The sequence below is a fragment of the Heptranchias perlo genome, chromosome 26 (genome assembly GCF_035084215.1).
Source record: "Heptranchias perlo isolate sHepPer1 chromosome 26, sHepPer1.hap1, whole genome shotgun sequence".
NCBI classification, from domain to species: Eukaryota; Metazoa; Chordata; class Chondrichthyes; order Hexanchiformes; family Hexanchidae; genus Heptranchias; species Heptranchias perlo.
The window spans coordinates 38817826-38839350 of NC_090350.1; the positions used below are offsets into that span (position 1 = coordinate 38817826).

Here is a 21525-nt window from a genome sequence, read left to right on the forward strand (position 1 = left end):
CATCTCTCCAAGCCGATTGGTCAACGCTGCCGTCAATCTACCAGTAGGTTAGGCTGCGCTGAGTAAAGGTCCTCGCTATTGGTTCGTGATCGGCGGAGGCGACAAAATGGCGAGGTTTTGGTTTGTGGTTTAACGCAGTATTTTTTTTCCCTTGTGTCGTTAATTAATTTACGAGCAGCCATAAGCTTTGGATCAACTGCGCTATAGTTTTAATCCGCGAGTTGGGCTGCAGTTACATTGCAGCAGCTGGTATCTGTAAATTGCGATGTGTAGCTCGTAGACTCGAGTTATACCGCACGCTGCGCATCAGCAGCTCCGGATGAGCCCCTGGGCCACAGGTACTTTGAGAACATGGCTCCTTCCAGCTGAAAGAGCTGTTCATGACCGAGTGTTGCCCTCCAAAGTCCAGGAGTACGTGCGACAGGACGCACTGAAGCGAGGTGCGACCTACTTAAAGACTTGATGTGGAGATGCTGGCGATGGACTGGGGTGGACAAATGTAAGGAGTCGTGCAACACCAGGTTATAGTCCAACAGCTTTAATTTAAAATCACAAGCTTTAGGAGCTTAGTTCCTTCCTCAGTTGAGTGAAGAAGGGTTTCCATAAAAGCATCGCATATATTGTCAGAGAACCATGTCTGGTGATTACAGATAATCTTTCCAACTGCCCGTTATCACCCCTTGGCAGAGAGATAATTACAGCAATCAAAGGAGTTGATGGTGTTCATTGATTGCTGTAATTATCTCTCTGCCAAGGGGTGATAACGGGCAGTTGGAAAGATTATCTGTAATCACCAGACATTGTTCTCTGACTATTTATGCGATGCTTTTATGGAAACCCTCCTTCACTCACCTGACGAAGGAGCTAAGCTCCGAAAGCTTGTGATTTAAAATAAAGCTGTTGGACTATAACCTGGTGTTGCACGACTCTGTACATTTGTCCACCCCAGTCCATCGCCGGCATCTCCACATCAAGGTTATAGTCCAACAGCTTTATTTGAAATCACAAGCTTTCGGAGCTCTGAAAGCTTGTGATTTCAAATAAAGCTGTTGGACCATAACCTGCTGTTGTAAGACTCCTTACTTAAAGACTCTATGGGGAAAGGCCACCGTGTAAGGCTGGCCCAACTTGTATTATACACCATAAATCATAAGAAATACTGTGTTTAAATTGTAATAATGTGATTGCTTTGTGTAATGTATTGGTTTAAATTGTACAGGTTTGGAATTGTGATATTTACATTGAACTTTGTGTATCTTTAAAATTCTATGAAATAAAGTAAATTTTGAAATAAAAACTTTGAAAATATGGTTTCACACCAGATTGGAGTTATACAGCAGTTGGTGTAAGGTCAGGTGGCCTGTTGAAGGGGTCTTCACTCCACTTGGCTTTAGTGCACTCAGGTGTCAGATTGGGAGATAATAACCTGAGTTATCCTGTCTCTATGTAATGTGCTTAAATCTGAACAACAGTGGCCTTAGATATATGTAGACCTGTCACTGAGGTCTATTGGATAATATGAAATTCACACTAAACAAAATGCCTGAGAGTTATTGGGTCGCCCCTAAAAAGAGCAATGCAATTAATGTCTGTACAATGAAAATACTTTAGATGATACAAAAAAATTGAAAGGCAGAGGGGGTCAGAATTCCTCTGTACTATGTGTGACAGCATCAGAAAAGTGTTGATGATGATTTCCTTTGTTCAGAATTTTTGGCAAAATCATAAACTCGCTCCACATATAGTGACCAGAGGAATTCTTATCCCTATGCTTTATATCTCCTGAATGTGTTGATTTTATGCATTAATGATGTTATATGCTCAATTGAAGACTTTGCTGTTTTTCTGATGCAGTCTAGATAAATCTAGTAGTCTGGGTGTGTGCATATTAATGTTGAATTTTGATTGTACATCTGATCAGTAAATGCTGCACTGTTTTTACTTCCTATCATGATGTTAATTGGTCAATTGTCCATTTATTGAAGTCGCTACGGTAAATTTGATACTCCTTTTCATGCTGCAGAGTTCAGACTACTATTTAGTTGGTATATAGGATTGGAAAGCAGATTGGGACAACAAATCAGTTGGGTTTTGTGAAGAATGTTGCACCCAGTAAACTACAAAAATGATCAGCTAACAAAGGCAAATGTAATATATTCAGATTGAGGGGCAATTTTACCCATATTGCAAATACTTAATAGAATTGGCTGTTGCAGTAGAAACTCCAATGGCTGTACCAATACTGACAATTTAAATTCATTTTTCAGACTACTTATTCTTGATCAAGGATGCACATAAAGTTCTGAATGCCACTGCTTTTATTTCCATCATTGAAACTGACAGGCTAATTCATGAACAACATTCCATGAGTGGGCGTCAAAACAATTACACAGGAAGGCATTGAGTATACTGTTCACCCAAAAAAAAAGCTTTTATTTTTGTAAAAGGCCAGCAAAGCAAAATAAATGATCTGACTTAATGATGTGAAAATCAATTTCCCCACAAGAGTTGCCTGACCGTTGTAGTACATTTCTGGTTTGGGATCATCATGCGTTACTTTAGGGATCATTTGATTGCCATTGAGCGAGATTTCTTTATCTGCAGCAATTCGTGAAGAATGCCCATCATCACCTTCTCAGAGCACTTAAGGATGGGCAATAAATGTGACCTTGCCAGCATCGCCCACATCCTGAGAACAAATATTTTAAAAATGTGTATTTTTTTCTTTATCTAGAACTTCCTGACAAAATGTGAGAGGAAGACACTATGAAATAAACCTTTACCAGGAATATGACCATTATCTGAAGAATCCTGCAAGGGTCTTTCTCTTTCCTTCGTGTACTGCAGGTTGTGTAAAGATGGAGGACTTGCCTGAAATGTACATAACCTTCCAGGGAGAGGTACGTCTTTCAACATGTACACAGATCGTTGCTTTGAATATACACATACATTTCTTTAAATTTTTATTGCCTGTTTAAAAAAAAAATTCTGCTCAAATTAATTTTTCAGGTTGCATCCGTAACAGAATATGGAGCATTTATTAAAATTCCTGGTTGCAAAAGGCAAGGTACATATGTTTTGTATTTAAATATATGCATATAGCACTGTTGTTAAGATACAAGAATCCTTTCTGATATCTGAATAATGCTAAATGTATGTCACCTTTGTATTTTTATTGTGACTCTTGCCAAATTAGATACTCCCTGTTCTATAATATGCCTGATTAATATTTGCTACCAATTATGCATTTTGCTGTTTTCCAAACCAGCTTTTCCAAATTCAAACCGACAAACTGAGCAGCATAAATCTGGAATAGAAATGGAGCAGTGAGCTGTGCCATAGCAGGGCGAGTCACTTGGTTACGTGGGCTGGATAGCCAGGGGTTGTGGATGTTGTCGATAGGATCAGTTCACTGAATGCTTGTTTTATTTTGCAGGTCTTGTTCACAAGTCGCACATGTCAGCAAGTCGGGTGGATAATCCGTCCGAGATCGTTGATGTCGGAGAAAAGGTCTGGGTTAAAGTAATTGGGAAAGAGGTAAGGCACTCCTGGACTTTCTCAAAGCTGCATGTGATTGAGATTATTTTTCCCAGCTCCATTCCTTTGATGATCTGTGGGGAAGAATTCCTCCATGTGCAATAAGCAACAAAATTAGATACATATTTGTTATAAATGGATTTGCAATTTTGTTTCACCCAGTGCAGAGAAAACAATCTCCCTCTCTAAACAAGCATTTTTATTGATTTATTTGGTATAATTTGTTTCTGACATTTTTATTATATAAAGCAAAGGGAATTTGAGGGGACGCGTATTGTGTAAACCAAGTAACAATATACCTGCTTCTCTCACTTTTCTTTGCTGGAGCTTGTAGATATGGGGAGGCAGTGGCTGTTATCTACATGGATTTCAGGGAAGCATTTGACACTCTCTCACATGACAGACTGATTCACAAGGTGCATGCCCATGGAATACATAGCAAAATATTAGGCTAGATTGATAAGTGGCATTTGGAGATTTCAGCATGGAAAATGGTTGCCAGTGGAGTCCCATGAAACTTGGGTTATGGTTGGAGTTTAAATTTTATGAATGATTGGAGAACAGAATATTGTTCACGGTGTCTGAGATTACAGATGACACCAAATTGTGTGCAGTGATCCATGATGCGATAATCCAAAAGGTCCTGGACAAGCTGGATCAATAGGCAGAAAAGTGGCAGGTGGAATTCAACACAGACAAGTGTAAAGTGATAAGAATAGGTAGAAAAAACGAGCATGTGGAGTACGCATTAAATGGTAATTGATGCTTTGAGGTAACAGAGCAGAGGAGATCTGGGAGTTTCAGTGGATAAGTCATTAAAGCTGTTGGTTCAGTGCTCATAAGAAATCTAGGAAGCTAATGAAATGTTGGGGTGTATAGCTTAGGGTGTAACGTAGGAACAGGAGTAGGCCATTCAGCCCCTCGTGCCTGCTCCGCCATTTGATAAGATCGTGGCTGATCTGTGATCTAACTCCATATACCTGCCTTTGGCCCATATCCCTTAATACCTTTGGTTGCCAAAAAGCTATCTATCTCAAATTTAAATTTAGCAATTGAGCTAGTATCAATTGCCGTTTGCAGAAGAGAGTTCCAAACTTCTACCACCCTTTGTGTGTAGAAATGTTTTCTAATCTCACTCCTGAAAGGTCTGGCTCTAATTTTTAGACTGTGCCCCCTACTCCTAGAATCCCCAACCAGCGGAAATAGTTTCTCTCTATCCACCCTATCTGTTACCTTTAATATCTTATAAACTTTGATCAGATCACCCCTTAACCTTCAAAACTCTAGAGAATACAACCCCAATTTGTGTAATCTCTCCTCGTAACTTAACCCTTGAAGTCCGGGTATCATTCTAGTAAACCTACGCTGCACTCCCACCAAGGCCAATATGTCCTTCCAAAGGTGCGGTGCCCAGAACTGCTCACAGTACTCCAGGTGCGGTCTAACCAGGGTTTTGTATAGCTGCAGCATAACTTCTGCCCCCTTGTACTCCAGTCCTCTAGATATAAAGGCCAGCATTCCATTAGCCTTATTGATTATTTTCTGTACCTGTTCATGACACTTCAATGATCTATGTACCTGAACTCCTAAGTCCCTTTGGACATCCACTGTTTTTAACTTTTTACCATTTAGAAAGTACCCTGTTCTATCCTTTTTTGATCCAAAGTGGATGACCTCACATTTGTCTACATTGAATTCCATTTGCCACATTTTGCCCATTCACCTAATCTATCAATATCGCTTTGTAATTTTATGTTTCCATCTACACTGCTTACAATGCCACCAATCTTTGTGTCATCGGCAAACTTAGATATGAGACTTTGTATGCCTTCATCTAAGTCGTTAATAAATATTGTGAATAATTGAGGCCCCAAGACAGATCCCTGCGGGACTCCACTAGTCACATCCTGCCAATGTGAATACTTACCCATTATCCCTACTCTCTGTCGCCTTTCGCTCAGCCAATTTCCTAACCAAGTCCGTACTTTTCCCTCGATTCCATGGGCTTCTATCTTAGCTAACAGTCTCTTATGTGGGACCTTATCAGATGCCTTCTGGAAGTCCATATCAATAACATCCATTGACATTCCCCTGTTCACTACTTTAGTCACCTCTTCAAAACATTCAATCAGGTTTGTCAGGCACGACCTACCTTTCACAAATCCATGCTGGCTCTCTGATTAACTGAAAATTCTCGAGGTGTTCAGTCACCCTATCCTTAATTATGGACTCCAGCAATTTCCCCACAACAGATGTTAGGCTAACTGCTCCATAATTCCCTGGTTTCCCTCTCTCTCCTTTCTTAAAAAGTGGAGTGACATGTGCAATTTTCCAATCTAGAGGGACAGTTCCTGAATCGAGAGAACTTTGAAAGATTATAGTTAGGGTATCTGCAATCTGCTCACCTACTTCCTTTAAAACCCTGGGATGGAAACCATCTGGTCCTGTGGATTTGTCACTCTTTAGTGCTATTATTTTCTTCATTACTGTTGCTTTACTTATGTTAATTTTATCGAGTCCCTGTCCCCGATTCAATATTAGTTTTCTTGGGATTTCCGGCATGCTATCCTCTTTTTCTACTGTAAATACTGACACAAAGTAATTGTTCAACATGTCCGCCATTTCCCCATTGTCAATGGCAATATCCCCACTTTCAGTTTTTAAGGGGCCAACACTGCTCCTGACCACCCTCTTTTTCCTAATATAACTATAAAAGTTCTTCATATTGGTTTTGATATCCCTTGCAAGTTTCTTTTCATACTCTCTTTTTGTAGCTCTTACTATCTTGTTTAGTGACCCTTTGTTGATCTTTGTATCATTCCCATTTGCCAGGATCTGTGCCATTTTTTGCCTTTTTGTATGCCCTTTCCTTATGTCTTATACTGTCCCTTACCTCTTTAGTTGTCCATGGCTGTTTTTTTTGGCAAGTAGAGTTCTTGCCCCTCGGGTATAAACCGGTTCTGTATCTCGTTAAATGTTTCTTTAAACATTTCCCACTGATCATCAGTCGTTTTACCCATTGACAGATTTGCCCAGTTTACTGTGGACAGTCTCTGTCTCATCCCATTGAAGTCGGCCTTACCCAAGTCTAGAATCTTAGCAGCTGATTCACTTTTTTCCCTTTCAAACACTACATTGAACTCGATCATGTTATGATCGCTATTGGATAGATGTTCACGCACAGTTAAGCTGTTACCTAAATCTGGTTCATTATTCATTACTAAATCTAGTATGGCTTGCCCCCTTGTTGCCTCTAGGACATACTGCTGTAGTAAACTATCCCGGACACACTCAAGAAATTCACTACCTTTCTGACTGTTGCTTTCCCCAATCTATGTGAAGGTTAAAGTTCCTCATTAAGACTACTATGCCTTTGTTACATGCTTGTCTAATCTCTGCATTTATACAACCTAGCACTTCAGAGCTGCTGCCAGGGGTCCTATACACAACTCCCACTATAGTCTTAGATCCTTTCCTATTTCTCAATTCAACCCATAAGGGTCTCTGTTGGCTGCTTACCTCTCGTTATATCCTCCTTTATCATTGAATTGATTTCATCTCTAATCACTAAGGCTACTCCTCCCCTCTTCCATTGTCCCTATCTCTCCTGTAGACCTTATAACCCGGTATATTTAGTTCCCAATCCTGACCATCCTGCAGCCATGTCTCAGTAATAGCTATCATGCCAAACCCTCCGATTTGAATTTGAACCTGTAGTTCATTTAATTTATTCCTTATACTCTGTGCATTTGTATATAGAACTCTTAGATGGGCCACACACCCTAGCCTGACCTTCAGTTTTGATGCTGGGTTAATCGCCTTACGCCTTCTAGTTTTAACTTTATCTGTAGTATCTAAAGTACACTTTCTGCTGCCCCACGCTTTTCCCTTTCACTTGTTCTTGAACAACTGTTTGTACTATTTGTATTGTAAATTTCCCCTGGGTCTTCCCCTCTCTTGCTGCTCTCAACTTTACTCCCTTCTGACTCCCCGCTAAGATTCCCATCCCCCTGCCGCTCTAGTTTAAACCTTCCCCAACAGCACTAGCAAACACCCCCACGAGGACATTGGTCCCGGTCCTGCTCGGGTGTAACCCGTCTCACTTGTATAGGTCCCAATGTCCCAGGGATCTGAATCCCTCCCTCCTACACCATCCCTGCAGCCACGCATTTATCCTGTCTATTCTCCTGTTCCTATACTCACTAGCACGTGGCACTGGTAGTAATCCTGAGATAACTATCTTTGAGGTCCTGCTTTTAAATTTGTCTCCTAACTCCTTGAATTCACCTTGCAGGAACTCATCCCTTTTTTTACCTATGTCGTTGGTACCGATATGGACCACGACTACTGACTGTTCACCCTCCCCCTCCAGAATGCCCTGCAGCCGTTCCGTGACATCCTTGACCCTAGCACCAGGGAGGCAACATACCATCCTGGAGTCACGTTTACGGCCGCAGAAACGCCTATCTGTTCCCCTTACAATTGAATCCCCTATCACTATAGCCCTGCCACTCTTCTTTCTCCCCTCCTGTGCAGCAGAGCCACCCGTCGTGCCACGAACGTGGCTCTTGCTGCTTTCCCCTGATAAACCATCTCCCCCAACAGTATCCAAAGCAGAATATCTGTTTGAGAGGGAGATGGTATAAAAGCAGCAGCAGACCTACAACAAGAGAGGACTCCTGCTCTACCTGCCTAGTCCTTTTACTCTGCCTGGCGGTCACCCATTTCCTTTCTGCACGCGTAATCTTTACCTGAGGTGTGACCACCTCACTGAACGTGCTATCCACGATAGTCTCAGCATCACGGATGCTCCACAGTGAATCCACCCGCAGCTCCAGCTCCGAAATGCGGTTTGCCAGTAGCTGCAGCTGGACACACTTCCTGCACACATGGTCACCAGGGACACTGGTAGTGTCTATGACTTCCCACATAGTGCAGGAGGAGCATATCACGGGTGCGAACTGTGCTGCCATGACTTGCCTTAGAGTTACACTGCGTTCACCTCTCAGACTCTCCTCCCGCTCCTGGTCTCTCCTTTTATACTGTGCTCACCTCTTGGACTCTCCTCCCGCTCTCGGTCTCCTTTTTTTCTAAGCTCACCTCTTGGATTCTCCTGTCTCACCTGTGACGTCGCACAGTAGTTCTCTCTTGTTGCAGGTCTGCTGCTGCTTTTATCCCCACTCTCATTCTTCTGCTGCTCAGGTCTGCCGCCGCTCACACTCTCAGGTGTTCACTCTGTGCTCCGCTGCACTCCGTAACATGTAAATCAGGAGCTGAAGTTGCATTTGCCCTTAGTGAGACCATGGGCCCGATATTAGGAGGGCAGCGGGTTTGCAGCGAGGGGTCGACTGGGCGCGTGGGTAACGTGCCCAGTGAAATCGGGGGGTGATCTGCACGCAATCGCAGGCTAATTGAAGCCACTTACCTTTGCTTCCGGGTTTCGCACTGGAAAGCTGTGCAGCGGGCAGACTGCACATGCGCAGCATAGGCTGTCAGCTGGAGGAGCCCTATTTAAAGCGGCAGTCCTCCACTGACTGATGCTGCAGAAAATAGGAAAAATTACAGCATGGAGCAGCCCAGGGGGAAGGCTGCTCTCAGGTTTAATGATGCCTCACTCCAGGTCTTATTGGATGGGGTGAGGAGGAGGGGGAGGACAGAGATCTTTCCCCCCCCTCCCCCCGGCGGGCGGGAGGAAGCGGCCTGCCTCTGCCACCAAGAAGGCCTGGCTCGAGGTGGCAGAGGAGGTCACCTGCACCATCAACATATTGCACACCTGCATACAGTGCAGGAGGCGCTTCATTGACCTAAGTAGGTCAGCCGAAGTGAGTACACTTACTCATTCCCCTACACTCCGTCTGCCACATCACCGCCCCCACCCCACATCTCCTTCTGCACTGCCAACACTACTCTGTCACATCACTCCTCACACCCACTCACAGCTCATCCTCATCTTACCTGCACTTACTCACCTCGCCAGTACTCATCCCACCACTACCACTCAACCCAATCCTCATACAATCTCATGGCTCTATCTCATACTCACCCTCTCGTGCATCTCTTTCACAGTCAGCCTCACTCAACCTGCCACTACCTGTGCTGCAGCCACAGGGCATGCATCACATATGTGCAGTAGGAAGCGTAAGGCAAACGTGTTGTGAGCATGAAGGGGATGCACAAGGGTGTTTCAGGGTTTGTCATGGTTTTTACTTATTTAATTTCTGACCAACTCACATAACATATTATATTGTCACCACTACTGCCACGTCTTTGCGAATCTTGTCTGGTTTGTGCAATAATGCCCTTTCCTGAGGATCACTATGAAGACTCACAACTGATGCCACCCATTGTGTCACTGCAGAGTGGGTGTAGGTGTATTTGCAGAGCTCTCTTGTGCAGACGACTGAGAGACGTCAGCGATGTCCCCCGTGGAAGGATGCGGAGGAGAAGTTGTTGAGGGCAGTGGTGACTTGGACAGCGACAGGTAAGAAGATGGTGCTCGGGCCAGCCGGGAGCAGCTCAGCATGAAGGAGGCTGCAGATGTCCACGACTACATGTCGAGTGACTCTGAGCCTCCGTGTGCAGTGCTGCTCAGAGAGATCCAGGAAGCTGAGCCTTGGTCTGTGGACCCTGTGGCGAGGGTAGTGCCTTCTGCGACGCATCTCTCCCTGCCGTTGGCCTCCCTCCTGCTGTGCAGGTGGATGTGTCACAGCACTGTGTTGTGGGGCTCCACGTGTCAGAGGTGGACGGTGTGGCCGGTGAGGCTGGTGATGCTGTTCGCCCTCCGAGGAGGTCATGACTGCAGCTACGGCAGCTCCCATCCGGAAGATGTACATTTGAGGGGGTCTGCAAGGTCGGTAAATGTGTCTGGACACCGGGGTAAGTGTGCAAGTTGATGAATTTTATTGTTAGGAGGAGGGTGGTGGAGGCCAAACTTTGTCCAAAGTGACAGAGTGGCCTCCTGCAATGAGTGAGGGTCTCCCCCTCCCCCACACCCCCCACCCTGTCAAATGGACCTTTGCAGCTGCCACAGGCTGATGGCTGCAACACGTCCATTTCAACTGGGAGTGTTTCCCCCAGTACGGGAAACAGTCCCAGTTGATCTGAAAATCCCACCCCTCCTAAAATATCAGGTCTGTAAACGACCTGAAATACCTGGTTAATTACTTCAAGTGGCACCCCGCCGGCTTTAATTACCGGTGGGAGTCCCACATGCGGGGGCTGCGCACACATGTCAGCGCGTCACTGGGGAACCCAGAAGTGGGCGGGTTGGAGCCGGGCTCCGGACCCGCCCCGGGAATCCCCGATTTTCGGAGCCCCCCCCCCCCCCCCCGGCCACGAACGCACCCGCTCGGGGGTGCGAAAATCGAGCCCCATATCTGGAATACTTTGTTCAGTTTTAGTCTCCTTATTACAGGAAAGATCTGGAACTTTTGGAGGGAATGGGAATGAGAGTTTAGGATGCTGATTCCTGGTCCTAGAGGCCTGAGGAAAGATTGGCTATCCTACATCACAACAGTGACTACACTTCAAAACTGTTTAATTGACTGTAAAGCCCTTTGGGACGTCCTGAGATTGTGAATGGCACTATATGAATGCAAGTTCTTTCCTTCTACCCTGGGACTTAACTCTTTGGATAGGATGAGGGGACTTGATGGAGGTCCATAAGATTTTTATGATTATGGAGAATTATGAGGAAAATTCTTCTGTCAGGTGCAAAATTCAAGAATTAGAAGACACAATTTTAAAGCATCGAAAGGAAAACAAGAAACCAAGGCAACATTTTTTTTCATTGAGAGGGCGCTAGAATTGTGGAACAGATTACCAGCAGGGATGGTGCAACAATGAGCCACGGCAGGTTTCAACAAAAAAAAAGTACTGGGTGAATTCCTGTTAGTAAATGGAATTCTGGGGTGTTAGTTCTCGAAGTACTTGGAGTACTGTGAGCAGCTCTGGTCTCCATATTATATAAGGGATGTAGAGGCACTGGAGAAGGTGCAAAAAAGATTTACTGGGATGATACCAGAACTGAGAGGTTATACCTATCAGGAAAGATTGAACAGGCTGGAGCTCTTTCTCCAGAAAAGGGAAGGCTGAGGGGTGACCTGATAGAGGTCTTTAAGATCATGAAAGGGTTTGATAGGGTAGACGTGGAGAAGATGTTTCCACTTGCGGGGGAGACCAGAACGAGGGGCCATAAACATAAGTTAGTCACCAATAAATCCAATAGGGAATTCAGGAGAAGCTTCTTTACTCACAGAGTGGTTAGAATGTGGAACTCGCTACCACAAGGAGTAGTGGAGGCGAATAGCACAGATGAATTTAAGAGGAGGCTCGATTAACACAGGAGGGAGAAAAGAATAGAAGGATATACTGATAGGGTCAGATGAAATAGGGAGGAGGAGGCTTGTCTGGAGCATAAACATCAGCACAGACCAGTTAGGCTGAATGGCCTATTTCTATGGTGTACATTCTATGTAATCAGAATAAGGAAACTGACGAGAGGTTTGGAAGGCTGGTTGGATCAGTCGTCTCCTGCTCAAACATTGCTACATTACCATATAAAACGACCATCTATTTAAAAAGGAATATTTTCTGAATTTTCATGACATTGGATAATATTTGTGACAATGCAGGTAAAAGGTACGGGCCCCGAAAATCCACAAGTCCCACTGCGCCGCCTTAACAGCGGTGGAGCGGGATTTCCACTCATTGGCTCCAGACCCCATTGGAATTCACGGGGTATTCGCATAATCCCGACAGGTGGCTGCTGGGGGTGACGGGGGAGGGAGGGGACGGGGGGACGGGGGGGGAATAAAAATCTGCTTGTGGAGCCATGGCACTGCATGAAAGAGCTGCTTACGCCGCCGAACATTTAAAAAAAAATGTAAAAGTGGCCGGTTTCTAAATAGACCCTGCCTCTTCTTGCGCCTTCTGGGCGGAGTGGGGGAGGGGGGTTGGTGGGCACTGTAAGACCATAAGAGATAGGAGCAGGAGTAGGCCATTCGGCCCCTCGAGCCTGGTCCGCCATTCAATGAGATCATGGCTGATCTAGCACCAGCACTCACCTCAATATCCAGGGGAAATATCAATGCTAGAACAAAGGGTGCTGTGACCCAGTCTAACTGCGTCTTGGCTCACATTCTTTCTTCGTCTGCCCAAATAGCGTCCTGGATGCACTCAAAATATCACTGATTTTCAAAGCCGTGATGTTTATATCTTGTTGTCACTGGAGTACCACAGCCAACACTTAGAAATGTGTTTTCATTGTGAATGTAGCCTGCCAAGCATATGGGTATTCTCATTTATGAAAAATTTTGTAGCCGTGGTATAATCCCCAGAGAGTTGGAAATGATTAATTGTCTGATTGTCGTACTATTACACCCCTGTTATCTTGTTAAATACTTCTCAAAATCTTGGTTATAGAATCTTACAGCACAGAAGGAGGCCATTCGGCCCGTCGTGGCTGTTCCGGCTCTTTGAAAGAGCTGTCCAATTTAATTCCACACCCCAACTTTTTTCCCCATAACCCTGCAAATTAGTCCTCTTCAAGTACATGTCCAATTGCTTTTTGAAAGTTCCTGTGGGATCTGCTTCCACCACTCTTTCAGGTTCCAGATCTTAACAACACTCTGTGTGAAAACAATTCTCCTCATTTTCCCTCCAGTTCTTTTGCCAATTATTTTGAATCTATGACCTCTGGTTACCGACCCACTTGCCAGAGGAAACAGTTTTTCTGTCAAAACCACTCATAATTTTGAATACCTCTATTCGATCTCCCCTTAACCGTCTCTGGCAATTTAAAAAAAAAATTGCCATTTGGTGGATACGGTCAAAGAGCATTAGAATCGTAGAATTAACAGAAGGAGGCCATTCGGCCCATCATAGCTGTGCCACTATTGGCTCTTGAACCAGAGCTGTGTACACTAATCCCATTCCTCATATCCTTTTGTAGTCTTCCTTTTCAAATATTGATACAAATCTCTCTTTTTAAATGGCAGAGTAGAGGGAACCCTACTCTGCAACTAACCGTGCTGTACCTGCCCTGGATTATTTGTTGCTGACACGAGGCAACTGAAGTCAAAAGTGTTCCATTTTCAAGCACTAACATCCTGCGCCTTGTTGAGCACAGAAACCTCGCACAAAAAAAGTTATTCTTTAAAATTAGGATTTGTGTTTAATGCTATTTTGGGAGTTGTTGCAATAACCTTAATATGGGTACCATAGCAGTTATGTTACTGGACTATTAGTCTAGAGGCCTGGACTAATTACCCAGCTGAATGTGAGCTCCAATCCCACCAGAGCAGTTTGAGAATTTGAATTTAGTTTTAAAAATCTAGAAATAAAAAGCTGGTATCAGTAAAAAGTAACCATGAGGCTGTCGGATTGTCATAAAAACTCAAATGGTTCAATAATGTCCTTCAGAGAAGTAAACCTGCCTTCCATATCAATCTGGCCTTTCTGTGACTCCAGTCCTGCACCAGCACGGTTGAATCTTAACTGCCCTCTGAAGTGGCCTAGCAAGCCCCTCAGTTGTATTAAGCCATATTTGGGCAACTAGGTATGGGCAATAAATGCCGGACTTGCCAGTGACGGCCACAGCCTGAGCATGAATAATAATTTTTAAAATGAAAAATGTATCAGCATCCACAAGCATGAAAATGCCTATCTTGTAAGAAATAGCAAGGTGATAGCTCTATAGTTAAAATATAAACGGTTTGTGAACACAAAAGTTGTGCAGTTGGTCTAATTAAATGGGAAGTAAAATGTAAAGGAAGAAGATTTTGTTCAAAAGATTACTCCTTTTATATAGAAGAAAATTATACTCTTGATTTTTTTTTTGAAAATGTTAATGCTATTCTGGAGACCATCTGGTAGGTTTCTCTGATAACAGTAATAATGGGGAATTGCTCCGTGGAGACAGAGAGTGAAACTTTATACTTGCTCGAAGGCTCCTCTGTAACCATCTGATCATGGGAACCCAGCCACGGGCGGAGAAATTTGCATTGCTCCCAGTTGAGCTGCCTCTTGAGCTGGTCAGCCAGATGTTCTGAAGTTGCAGCTCCTGCTGTTTGCAACAGAGCTGTTCTGGAATACGTTCCATAATTGATGTTTTTTAAAATATCAAAGAAATGTGTGGAAGGAGTGTCAGTCCTCTTGTAAAAAAAAGAGTACTTGGAATGAAATGTAATTCCCCCTGCACCTCCTTCTCCTTTAGCTAATCTCTCCATTTCTTCTGCAAAATATACCTAACTTTACATTTTGTATCTTGCTACAACTGTTTTTTAATAAATCATGTGTAAATAAGATACATAAGTATTAATTAAAGTTGAAACCAACCTTTTGTATTTAGGTGAAGGATGGCAAAGTCAAGCTTTCTCTTTCAATGAAGGCTGTCAATCAAGGATCTGGGAAGGACCTCGATCCAAATAATGTTGCTCTTGAGTATGTGATTTTGTTATGGCTTTGATTTGTTTGTTTATAAAAGACATTGTGATAATTGTGAAAGATTTGAGCACTGCTTTAATGATCTAATGCTAGATTTCCCAGAGCTCTTCTTGATACTGAAATCCTTCTCCCACACACTGCTTTGTAATTCCCTGTAGTCAAAACAAGTAATTTGGTTAATGGAAAAAAATGAATACAGCCTCAGATTTACCATGCTACACGACACACAAAAATGGAACATAGCTGAGGTGAAGTGATGCATTTGGTAGGAAGAATGAGGAGAGGCAATATAAACTAAATGATACAATTTTAAAGGGGGTGCAGGAACAGAGAGACCTGGTGGTGCACATATACAAATCTTTGAAGGTGACAGGACAAGTGGAGAAGACTGTTAAAAAGGCATACGGGCTTTATAAACAGAGGCATAGAATACAAAAGCAAGAGAGTTATGCTAAACCTTTATAAATCACTGGTTAGGCTCCAGCTGGAGTACTGTGTCCAATTTTGGGCACTAAAGACTTGGAGAGGGTGCAGAGGAGATTTACTAGAATGATACCAGGGGATGCGGGACTTCAGTTATGTGGAGAGACTAGAGAAGCTGGGGTTGTTCTCCTTAGAGCAGAGAAGGTTAAGGGGAAATTTAATAGAGGTGTTTAAAATCATGAAGGGTTTTAATAGAATAAATATGGAGAAACTGTTTCCAGTGGCAGGAAGGTCGGTAACCAGAGGACACAGATTTAACGTAATTGACAAAAGAACCAGACGCGAGATGAGTCGTTCTTTTACGCAGCGAGTTGTTATGATATGGAATGCACTGCCTGAAAGGTGGTGGAAGCAGATTCAGTAATAACTTTCAAAGCAAATTGGAGAAATACTTGAAGGGGAAAATTTTGCAGCGCTATGGGGAAAGAGCAGGGGAATGGGACTAATTGAATCACTCTTTCAAAGTGCCGGAACAGGCACGATGGGTCAAATGGCCTCCTTCTGTGCTGTATTATTCTATGATAGATGGAGGATGCTCCTCATTCAAATAGGGTAGAACTTATTTACATTTTTCCCTGGGGATAAATTCCATCTTTCTGTGATTGTGTTCACAGCCAGGATGAGAGAAGGAAACGCAAGTTCAAAGACTTCACGGGGCAGAAGATAACACTCGAAGCTGTTCTAAACACTTTCTGCAAAAAATGTGGATGTAAAGGTACTTACTGCATGCATAATTGCTCTTATTTGCTGTTAAGAGTTTTAATAAAAAATGCTAGCTTAAATTTATCCTGTGGGAATCCAGATAAATTGTAGCTGTTTGTAGCTGAAATCAATTAGAGGTCAGTAAATTGTTTGTAAATTTCAAGCCCCAGGGCAATAAATGGGTTTCTTTTTCTTTTTAAGATTGTTAAGCATCTACGGGTGCAAGTGCACTGCAGCTGTAGTGTTGGCACAGAGCAGTTTGATTTTACACTGATGCAACAGTAAAAGTGTAAATGCAGCTTGAATCCGGAGTCAGGGCCCGATCTGACACCAGACTGAGGGTGAGGGAGACTCCCTGGTGGAGGTGATCTCACTTTGCTTTGTTTAGGTATCAGTTTGAATCTTGATACACAATTTACAACTCCGAAGTTCAGCGCTGGTGCAAAGTGGTTTCAACTTTGCATCGACTTTAAACTTGTGAATTGTAAATGCATCCTGCTGCACAATGTAAAGTTTGGTGAGTGATATATATAATATAGTAAGATGTAGGCAGATGGATAGGTGGATTTGCGCAGTGGATTCACATTGCAGTGAATTCCTCAAGAGTGCTATTGGGCTAGGATCCCTGTAGAGGCAATGCATTTCTCCCAGAGGAAGAGGATTATAACAGGATAGTGAGTCCTTGGCTCAAGAGTGAAATAGGTAGAGGCCTGGGAGTAGTTTGTCTGCAAAATTAGGGAAGAAAATAAATTAATGCACCAAACAAATTTCTGAGCAAACATCACAGGTCTCATTTAAGCACAAATAACTGAAAGGCTATAAATTTGAGGAAGAGCGATTAAAAATGGGTAGCATTTTAATAACTTCCCCAGTGAACTAGTTTAAAAATTGATGTTGCAGCTGTTTGTGAGTCATTAAAACTCAGTTACCACTGGAAATTAAAATATTACAGTCAGCAGTCAGCTTTGTGATGTTGGAAAGATTTTTACCTGGAAAGTCAAACTTGTGTTGCGTTGCAAGGTTTAATTTGCACAGTGGCAGGCACTTGGGAGGGTTCTTAAAATGGTGAGATCATTTTAGTGCCTGGAACTTTCAAAATACACCCTTTTCATCTCAACCTGGTATATTTATGAAACTCAATATTGTAAACTGGGGTTAGAGGAAGTACTGGAACTTTAAATGTTTCTCTGTACCTAGCATTTTGAAAAGAAATTAAGTGGTTGCTGAAAGCAGTGATATTGTGCTGACGTAATCCTGCTTTAAAATGTAACTGTATACATAGAGAATATAGATATCCCCACTGAATGAAAAGGCAATAGCACAGAGGTTTGGATGATGTTTTGTGGTGGTCTGAAACCTAAGATGTGTTACTGCCGTAACGGTGAATCATCATTAAATTTACCATCTCGCACAACTTCTGTTCTGTTTTGTGGGGGTGGGCTGCTGTGAAAATGGCCTGATGGTGATTACAGTGATTGTACTTGTACAGAATCTGCGATTTTTATGCGATTCAGAGGACAGACAATGACCAAATGTCTTTGAGTAAAAGACGGCACAGTGCGTAGAATTGTCAGCATGACACTGGAAATATGTGGTTTAGAGCAGGATTGGACTCGGCTGTGATGGTCCAATGGGTCTAGTCGCATCACGGGATGGACATAATTTGAACTTTTTTTTGTCCATCGTTGCGCATACATTGAAAACTTGAGCTCAGATATTGGAATCTGTTGAAAGGGTGCTGAGCGTTTCTCGGACAGAGGGACGGTTGTAATACCATCGTTCCAGGATACTCTTGTCCACCTCCCCGGGCTGCTCTTGTCCACCTCCCAGCAACAACTTGCATTTATGTAGCACCTTTAACATGGAAAAATGAACCCAGGCTGTTGAATACAAAGCAACATTGTTAGAGGCCTGGGTTTATGCCAATCCTGTCTGAGAGGTGTGTGTGGCATGGAGAAAAAATAAAATCAAGTGCACAAATCTTTCCAAGAGCTGAACTCTTCTTTGTTGTGGTGTTTAAATCCTCCTTCAGTTCCCTACTGTTGATTGCCATCTATCGACTCTTTTTGCAACTGCGTATGTGTGGATGTTAAGACCATTGTCTATGGAACTATACTCCAGAATAGACCAAAGCCTTCGGGAGGGGAAGAGGGGAGAACGAGGGTAAAGTTAGTAGCAAGAAATGAGGGAGAAAAATCTTTCTTTGATGGCTACGTTCACTATGTGGTGGGGTTCTAAGCTGGACAGACTATGGAGGTCCCAGTTCTTTGCTGAGTTAGCCACTTGCAATGGAAGGCTCACTGTGACCCTGGCTCGGAAGGGGGAAATTAGTTAGGTGATGGTTCTTGGTGACCAACCACCCAAACACACATTAGAAATGCATGGTTAAGGGCAGGATCAGACCCAGTGGTGTCCTTCATGGTAAAATAGCCTGCCACACTCACTGTTCAGGATTACTTGGTTCCTTTCGTGTTAAGTGGTCAACTACACTCATATAAATGTCACATTACATGACACCTGTGTAGTAGCATCTTTTGCATTCAATAAGAGTAAATCACAACTTCAGAAGGACTGTTGATTAACTTTGTTTTCCTTCCAGGACATTTTGCGAAAGACTGCTTCATGCAGCCTGGAGGCGTTAAGTATAGCCTAGTTCCTGATGATGAAGTGGAACCAGCCGACTGCTCCAGCCAATCTGAAGTTCCAAAGAAGAAAAAGAAGGTAATTATTTATTTAGCGGATGCAGGCTTGGCCTATAATTCCAGCCATCTTAGAGCATTGTCGTCACCCAACGTGCAAAGCGCTTAGGCCACCGGATAGTTTAGTTGGTGGGCGTGATTCATCGAAGTGGGGTGTGGTTTGTATTTGTCCACAAGGACATTTGTCATCCTCACAAAGTAGACTAAGATTTGAGGCGCACTGACCCCGTCTTGTTCAAAAGCAGTTGAGAAATGCCCAACTGCAGCGTAGACAGTTGAATCATGGTTGATGGTCTGTAGGGTCGGAGAGTGTTGTGTGATTTATAGGAGTATTTGCTGTCCACTCTTCTCACCCGCGACTTGGTAAGGAAAAGTCAAAGGAAACAGGGAAGGTTTGGGTGTCTTAGAGAGCGGCGCTATTGGTGGACAACAAAGTTTAATTGATTGTGCTCTGTTAATGTTAACCAGGGAGTTTCTGACCGTGCCACTTCTGTCTTGCTATTATAACTAATGGATGTTTATAATTAACATTTCCTGACTTAGTAACGTTTCTCCAGTTGCACAGAAGATGGTAAAGCCTTTTTTATTAATCTTGAAATCTTGATATTTGTGATACAAATATGTTGCAAGTGGTTCAGTAGCTGTGACACTACAAAATGAGATTGCTGAGTGACAGACCTGAGTTCTGATCAGATTCGACGCTTCTTACATTCCTGTTTAGGGTAAAGAGGAAATGCAATGGTGGATGTGATGTGTTGGATAAGTGGTGGTAACTGTGTCCCGTAAGATATTCAAGGACTGGAGCATGCCAATCCCATAACAGATGAGAATTGTGTAGATTTGGAGGGTAGGAAGGACTGATGAAATTGAAGAGAAAAAAAAAATATCACCCTGCTTTTCTGAGCCTGTCGTCTGAAAGGAAAAAGCAGCTGCTTTACCAATGTTGATGCAAATAAACGTTTGATCTTCCGCAGGAAAAAGAAAAGAAACAGAAGAAGATTAGAGGAAAGATGTCTTCCTCAGAGTCGCGTTCTTCTGAGATGTCAGACTCGAACAGTGAGCAGGACCGTGCAGATACCAAAACACACAAGCATTCAGAAAAGACTGAACGATCACACAAAAAGAAAAAACATAAGAAACACAGGCATAAGGAATCCAGAAAGAGAGATTAATGAAGACTATCTGGTGTAGAAAACTGGAAGTGGTGTTTTTTGTGCTAACAGTTGTTGGTATATGTAATTTAACACTCAAGGAGGTTGAAATGATGTGCTTTTTTTTCAGAATAATTGACTGTTATGCATTGTATTTGCCCCTAGGCTGAACAAAGTTTGAAATACACTGAACGTATTATTCTGTTGTAACTTCACAGTGGCAGTACTTTGCTATTTTGTTACAAAATGAAACAGTTCATATATTCTCCTTTAAAAACTTTCCAGTTTAAGCACACCGTCTGATGTTCTGGGGATGACCAATGGCTGCTCTCTCTAACCTGAATACTTTAGCCCTGCAATTACATTGTGTGATACTAACAAACAAATGCTTAACCTGTTAGTATTAAATTCCTTTGCCCGCTATTTTAATGGAGTTGGAAAACTGCTTATTTTAAATGAATTAACATCTTCATTAAAATACCGGACAATGGAATTTATTACCAATGTATTAAGCATTCATACACTAACATCACAATTCCAAGGCTTTGCATTACCAGTCCACTGCACTAGGTCGACAATTTTCAATGTTTTTGTTACATCACCTTAGTGTAGTGGGTTAAGTCACTTCCCTTCCACTTCTGGGACCTTTTTTTTAAATATATATATATACTGGGCAGAGAGAGGCTTTCATCTTAGATTCATGGAATGAAAGCTTTTTCTGCCCACAATAAAATAATCTATCCTGAAAAAGTTGGCCAGTCACATCCCAGTTTCCAATCAGAACAAAAACAATTGGAGGTGCACACAGTAGAGGAGTATTTTCAAAAGGCATTCGCTAAGGTGCCACATAAAAGGTTGCCATGATGTGGAGATGCCGGTGATGGACTGGGGTTGACAATTGTAAACAATTTTACAACACCAAGGATAGATTATTTTATCGTGGGCAGAAAAAGCTTTCATTCCATGAATCTAAGATGAAAGCCTCTCTGCCCAGTATATATATATATATATATATATAACAACATAAAAGGTTGTTATGCAAGATACGGTGTCATGGGGTTGGGGGTAATTTATTAGCATGGATAGAGGATTGGTTAACAGACAGAAAACAGAGAGTAGGGATAAATGGGTCATTTTCAGGTTGGCAAGCTGTCACTGATTGGGTTCCGCAAGGATCAGTGCTTGGGCCTCAGCTATTTACAATCTATGTTAATGACTTAGATGAAGGGACCAAGTGCAGTGTATCCAAGTTTGCTGATGGTACAAAGCTAGGTGGGAAAGTAAGCTGTGAGGAGGACACCAAAGAGTCTGCAATGGGATATAGACAGGCTAAGTGAGTTGGCAAGAAGGTGGCAGATGGAGTATTGGTAGGAAGTATAGAAAAACAGAATATTTTTTACATGGTAAGAAACTATTAAAGTTGGTGTTCAGAGAAATTTGGATGTCCTTGTACAAGAAACACAAAATTAGCATGCAGGTACAACAAACAACTAGGAAGGCTAATGGTA

At 42.8% G+C, this 21525-nt stretch overlaps 1 protein-coding gene across 4 annotated transcripts; it reads left to right on the forward strand.

Annotated features, from left to right (window-relative positions):
• Window positions 1-29: 29 nt before the first annotated feature.
• zcchc17 (zinc finger, CCHC domain containing 17) lies at window positions 30-20232 on the forward strand. Of its 4 annotated transcripts, none has more exons than XM_068006846.1 (9): window positions 30-120; window positions 2735-2900; window positions 3010-3067; window positions 3437-3537; window positions 11248-11310; window positions 14888-14979; window positions 16080-16180; window positions 18767-18888; window positions 19841-20232. In XM_068006846.1, exons 2-9 carry the CDS (start codon window positions 2859-2861, stop codon window positions 20036-20038), a joined length of 777 nt encoding a protein of 258 aa, XP_067862947.1. In that variant the 5' UTR covers window positions 30-120; window positions 2735-2858; the 3' UTR covers window positions 20039-20232. The 4 variants fall into 4 exon arrangements, with proteins under 4 accessions (XP_067862947.1, XP_067862950.1, XP_067862949.1 ...); XM_068006848.1 differs by having other exon boundaries at window positions 92-114; XM_068006847.1 differs by lacking the exon at window positions 30-120 and adding an exon at window positions 137-338.
• Window positions 20233-21525: the final 1293 nt, after the last annotated feature.